The sequence below is a fragment of the Vitis riparia genome, chromosome 19 (assembly GCF_004353265.1).
Source record: "Vitis riparia cultivar Riparia Gloire de Montpellier isolate 1030 chromosome 19, EGFV_Vit.rip_1.0, whole genome shotgun sequence".
Taxonomy (NCBI): Eukaryota; Viridiplantae; Streptophyta; class Magnoliopsida; order Vitales; family Vitaceae; genus Vitis; species Vitis riparia.
The window spans coordinates 2,931,621-2,937,620 of NC_048449.1; the positions used below are offsets into that span (position 1 = coordinate 2,931,621).

The window sequence follows — 6,000 nt, forward strand, 5'->3', positions numbered from 1 at the left end:
AATATTTTATATAAAAATTAAATAAATAAAAATATGTAAAATTCTTAATAATTTTAATTATATTTGACTTTTTTTTTTTACATTTTTCATAGGAAAATAAAAAATGAAAAAATCATTTTCATTATTTAAAAATATATAATTTTCTTAATAGTTTTAATTATATTTGACTTATATATATATATTATAGTAAAATCAAATTTAAAAAAATAATTTTTCTTAATATTTTTTTGTTTTTGAAATCAAATATAGTCTTAATATGCCAAGATCGATGAAAAGAGATTTCAATTTAAGGAATTAGAAAATAATTTAAATTAACTTTTTTCCATTATTTTAATTATTCTCGTACCCTCATTATAGAAATTAGAAAATGAAACGAAATAATAATTTAAATAAAATATATTTATAGCTTCAAAATAATTTTATTTTTCTTTCAATTTTAAATACCTAAAACACCCTAAATTATTTTGTTTTTAAAATTATATAGAACAAAGGCACGTGTAGTCACGTGATCCCACCCAAACGGAGCTATTGTATTTTATGCGAAGCGGTCGTAGCCGGGACTCGGGACTCGGGACTCATGGCAGAGGTCAGGAGCATCGGAGTGGTGGGCGGCGGTCAGATGGGTTCGGGAATCGCCCAACTCGCCGCCGTGCACGGCGTCGACGTTTGGCTTCACGACACCGACGCCGAGGCTCTTACCAGAGCCACCAAATCCATCTCCACTTCCATCCAACGTTTCGTCTCCAAAGGACAGCTCTCTCAGGTTCTGTATACACAGCTCGCCCTCTGTCGCTATGTTTGGTTGATGAGAAAACATAGAAAATTTTCTTTTTGAATTCTTATTTTTCTGCTTTATTGTTAATCGGGAATGAAAAAATTGGGCGAACCAAGGCGAGTTGTTGTACTACCCTGGCAATATGTCTCTTGTACCGGTTTTCATTTGTCATCAACCTATTATGTACAGCAAGCCACATAAACGACCGAATTATCTGAGGGCCCCTCCAGCTCCAAATAAGCTTCCATTTATTGTTCGGCGTCGACCAATTGCCTTCCTCTGCTTGGTTGCTGGGAAAACATAGAAAGAATTTTTTTTTTTTTGATTTTTATGTTTCGTTGTTAATTTTGGAAATGAAAAGGTCAAGTGCACCTAGGTGAGTTGTTGTACTACCCTCTGTTTGGTTGCTGATAAAATGGACGGAGAATTTGAAGGATTTTGCATTAGGGTCTGATGAACAAAAATAAATAAATTTTATTATTCCTTTTGGAATTCCAATATCTCTGTAAACGTGGGAGACTTGCCCGTTTGAAGAGTACTATTTCTAGCTTGCCAACTTATTTGTCGGCCTTTGTAATTCCTTGTTTGTCGAGGAGCAGATTGGAAAGGATGCGGAAGGGTTCCTTTGATGGAGAGGCCACGAGGACAAAAAGATTCATTCAATTAGGTGGTCGATTGTATGTTCTAATAAGTAGGATGGGGGGTTCGGGCATTAGGAGACTTGAACCTCTCAACTAAGCCTTAATGGCTTTGGAGATGTGCTTAGGAGCTTTTTGGAGAGAAGTAATTGTGGGGAAAGAAGGTATAGAAGTTTTTTAGTTCAAGCTTGTGGAAGACAATCAGGAAGGTAGGGATGATATTTTATTGAGGATTCAAATATCAGTGGATAATGCTCAGTGTGGATCAAGTTTTGGCACGACTCTTGGAGTGGTGGGTTCTGCTAAAAGATTGGTTTCTTGGGCTATTCAATGATGTGGTACATATAGAGGCTTGGGTGTCTGATTATTGTGATGGGGTTTGCTGGAAGCCAAGGATTGGAAGGAAGTTTATGGACTGAGAGCTGGTTCTTGTAGACTTTTTCGCAGATAATGTGGTTCGCAGATAGTGGAGCCAGGATTTTAGTTCGGGGCAACTTCTAAAACATATGTAAAGTTTGCCAATTACAAAAGATGTGGGCTTTAGCCCAATGGCCAGCCATGACACTTTTCGGGGGGGGGGGGGGGGGGGGGGTTGTTGCAAACACTAGGTCTGGGATTCGATTCCCCTTGTGAGAAGTGGAATTTTTTTTTTTTAACATTTTCAGGGGGGGCTCCCTGTCAGACCTTGTTATTAATTCTTTGAATATGAAGATGTTGTCACCTTCCCATCTAGGTTGATTTGGAATTTCTAAGACACCTTCTAAGGTTGGTTCTTTTTTCTTTTTTTTTGTGTGTGGAAACAGGCTTGGGAGAAATTTTTCCCACTGATAATATCATGAGAAGGTGATGGAAGTTGGTCAATCGGTGTTTTCTCTGTAAACTTAATTCTCTGTCTGCATATCATATCCCCATCCATTGTGAATGGGTTTCTGAGTTATGGGCTTTGGTGTTCTCTCTAATAGGTGTGTCTTATGAACTTCTTGCAAACACTAGGTCTGGGATTTGATTCCCCTTATGAGAAGTGGAATTTTTTTTTTTAACATTTTCAGGGGGGGCTCCCTGTCAGACCTTGTTATTAATTTTTTGAATATGAAGATGTTGTCACCTTCCCATCTAGGTTGATTTGGAATTTCTAAGACACCTTCTAAGGTTGGTTCTTTTTTTTTTTTTTTTTTTTTTTGTGTGGAAACAGGCTTGGGAGAAATTTTTCCCACTGATAATATCATGAGAAGGTGATGGAAGTTGGTCAATCGGTGTTTTCTCTGTAAACTTAATTCTCTGTCTGCCTATCATATCCCCATCCATTGTGAATGGGTTTCTGAGTTATGGGCTTTGGTGTTCTCTCTAATAGGTGTGTCTTATGAACTTCTTGCAGATGGCTGTTTTTAGCTTCCCATTGTCTAAGCTTAGTTTTTGTTTTTATTGAAAAATGATTTAGTAGATTATTTAGTGAATATATCTTAAGAATTTGAGTTATGTTCATTATCAAGAATTTGTGCCATCCTTTGACATGTGATGTCTAACGGTAGACTTGTTTTTGGGAAACCAAAATAAATAATGGGAAAACAAGATTAGAAGGTCTACTTGATGACAAAAGGGGTTAAATCCATCTCTTCTCAAGCCCTTCTGTGATTTTTTATTTCAAACTTGCGAAAAACAAATTCTTTTCAAACAATCAAATCTTTGTTTCTAGTGGGCTCATGCAAGTTTATATTTCAACTATTTAAATTTTACTGGTTTTTGACATCTCCTCTTAACAGGAAGTAGCTACTGGTGCTCTGCAACGTCTACGATGTACCTCAAATTTGGAGGAACTTTGTTCTGCAGATGTTATAATTGAAGCAATCGTTGAATCTGAGGATGCCAAGAAAAAATTATTTTCTGAATTAGATAAGCTTGCAAAGGGTTCTGCTATTTTAGCATCTAATACAAGTTCTATTTCCATTACTCGTCTAGCTTTGGCAACTAGCAGACCACGCCAGGTCAGGCCAAACTTCCTGTTTACAGACTTTAGTCATACAAGCTACTTATCTAGTTTATTTATTCATTGTCTGAATTTTTGTTGCAAACATGTATTTCTGGTTTGTAGAAAAAGCTTATTATGTTTCTTTCAAATTTTACAAAGGGCAAAGTGAATCTATAACAAAGTCATGTAGAATAGCATGAAATGGTTTAGTTTCCAAATGAAATAAAAATTTACCCTCAAATTCTTAATGCATGCAACTGATGTGCCTCTGAGTAAATAAACAGGTTGTTTGATGTGCCCCTAATAATTTAAAATGCATGCATAGTTATACCACAAATTCTTTCACTTGCATTATCATGACTTTAATGGTAAATTTGTGTGTAACCTAGCCTCTACATAATTAAAATATGTTTCTGAATTCTTAACTGCATAGATTTGTGGATGGCTTGTGAAATCAATATGTTCATCCCAACATAACATACTATATCACAGGTTCGATTAAAAAAGTAACATTCACTTTTTCAGGTTATTGGTATGCATTTTATGAATCCTCCTCCTATCATGAAACTGGTTGAGATTGTGAGAGGTGCAGATACATCAGAAGAAACTTTTAATTTGACAAAGGCCTTGGCAGAGAGGTAATCCACTGAAATACCTTGTCGGTCGCATGGAGGAGGGTGTTTAATCTAGGGAGAAAGGGGATGCATTGCATGCCTAGGATGAAGCACTTAATGGAATAAAGGCTACCTTTTTGCCTGAATATTCTCTCTCTCTCTCTCTCTCTCAATTTTTCTGGTGGGATTAGCAGATGCCTATGCTTCATATCATTTCCCTTTTTTGGAGGGTGGGGATGGAGGGCTTGCCTTAGCTCAATATGAGTCTCTTCTATTTTTTAGCATAGGGAAAGGGTTTATCTTTTTTCCTCATCCTTTTGCCATTTATTTAACTGGTGACTGCTGAATTTGCAGGTTTGGCAAGACTGTGATATGCTCTCAGGATTATTCTGGGTTCATCATAAACCGGATTCTAATGCCAATGATTAATGAAGCATTTTTCACACTCTATACTGGGGTGGCAACAAAGGAGGACATTGATACAGGAATGAAGCTGGGAACAAACCATCCAATGGGTCCTTTAGAGCTTGCAGATTTCATTGGTTTGGATGTCTGTATGTCAATAATGAAAGTTCTTCATGCTGGCCTAGGGGACAGTAAATATGTTCCCTGTCCTCTTCTCCAGCAGTATGTTGATGCAGGTCGCCTTGGGAGAAAACGAGGAATTGGGGTTTACAACTATCGTAAAGTAACAGGAGCAACCAACCTATCATCTCGAATTTGAACCTTCGGCATTTTGAGATTATTGAGCTACTCAACATAATGCCTTTGTAAATAATGCTTTTGTATATTTGATCTGTCTTAAGATGATATGGGCAACAAATGCCTACGATGTCAATTACAGAAACCAACAGAAAAAGGAAGGAGGTCCTCAAGCAAACCCAGCCTTTGGATAAAAAGTAACACAAACTTGGTGAAGCAAACTTTTCAAGAAGAATATTCAAGTAAATTTCACTTTCCTTGTGACGTTTATCACATTTTTGACTTTTTGGTTGTTTAATCCCTACTTTTTCTATGCTCCAATTATCAAAAAGTTTCTCCTTTATTTTTTTGTCCTCTAATGTAGCTTCTAGTGGCCATTCCTGTATGGTACTATTACAATGATGTATAGGGTAGTTTAGATATAATTTTCTTTGACATGAACTGTTAAATGCTGATTAGTTCTACCTTTTTTTCCTTTCTGTTTGCAAGATGGGTTAAAATCTTGCAGAATATATGCTCTTCTCAAATCTGGTTTACCTTAACAAGAACTACATGCAAAGATATTAGATGTTCATGTATAGCCAATTGTTAAGAGGTGTAACAATGTCGCTTTTAAGCCCGATGTTGTATCATCCAAATGATGCTTCTTAGAACAGGCTGGGGGGTATGATGTTTAGCGTCACGAAAGTTGGCTTGATATCAATTGGTTTTAGATGAGATGAAGACATTGGAGCTGGGTATTCTTAATTTTTGTTAATTAATCATGGAACATCCTTGATTAGGTGGTCTATTAGTATTATTGGTTCATACAATGAATCAGTTGCCATGTTTGTCAAACTCAGGACTGGTTAGAGGGGAATGACCTAATACATTTTATTGATGTTGATCTAATACCAAAGTAGTGATTGATTATGTATACTGGCAAACTAGTTGCTGACCGACTCCACGACATGGCCATAGAAAAAAGATCACTTTTGAAGCTTCAATCCAAACCCTTTAACAGATGCCAGCCATGGTGCTGCATCACGTCACAATTCTAGGATCATTTATCATATATAAAGATTTCGAAACTTCGATAGGATGTATACACATCCAATGGTCTGCAAGAAGACCATCCCTTTCATGTAGCATAGGAATTGTTGTTTCCCATTGTCTTCATTGATGCTGATATTTGATATATGGGTAGATAATTACTATGTTGCATGTGTTTGGGTATGAATGTTGGATGCAGGTTGGTGTTTAAGTGTCTAAATCCTTGATAACTCAACTTTTAGGTGTGTTGACTCGGTTCAAAAGGATCCAAAG

At 36.6% G+C, this 6,000-nt stretch overlaps 1 protein-coding gene across 1 annotated transcript; it reads left to right on the plus strand.

Annotated features, from left to right (window-relative positions):
* Nucleotides 1-568: 568 nt before the first annotated feature.
* LOC117909598 (3-hydroxybutyryl-CoA dehydrogenase) lies at nt 569-5,044 on the plus strand. The gene is made up of 4 exons (XM_034823668.1): nt 569-763; nt 3,174-3,395; nt 3,905-4,017; nt 4,348-5,044. The coding sequence occupies exons 1-4, from the start codon at nt 578-580 to the stop codon at nt 4,715-4,717; spliced, it is 891 nt and encodes a 296-aa protein (XP_034679559.1). The 5' UTR covers nt 569-577; the 3' UTR covers nt 4,718-5,044.
* The last annotated feature ends 956 nt before the right edge of the window (nt 5,045-6,000 follow it).

Bases quoted from the DNA above. Each gene is read 5' to 3' on its own strand.
- LOC117909598 (XM_034823668.1), top strand. From the start codon at position 578: ATGGCAGAGGTCAGGAGCATCGGAGTGGTGGGCGGCGGTCAGATGGGT. The intron at 764-3,173 runs GTTCTGTATACA...TCCTCTTAACAG, and splicing joins CCAAAGGACAGCTCTCTCAG to GAAGTAGCTACTGGTGCTCT. The intron at 3,396-3,904 runs GTCAGGCCAAAC...TCACTTTTTCAG, and splicing joins CAACTAGCAGACCACGCCAG to GTTATTGGTATGCATTTTAT.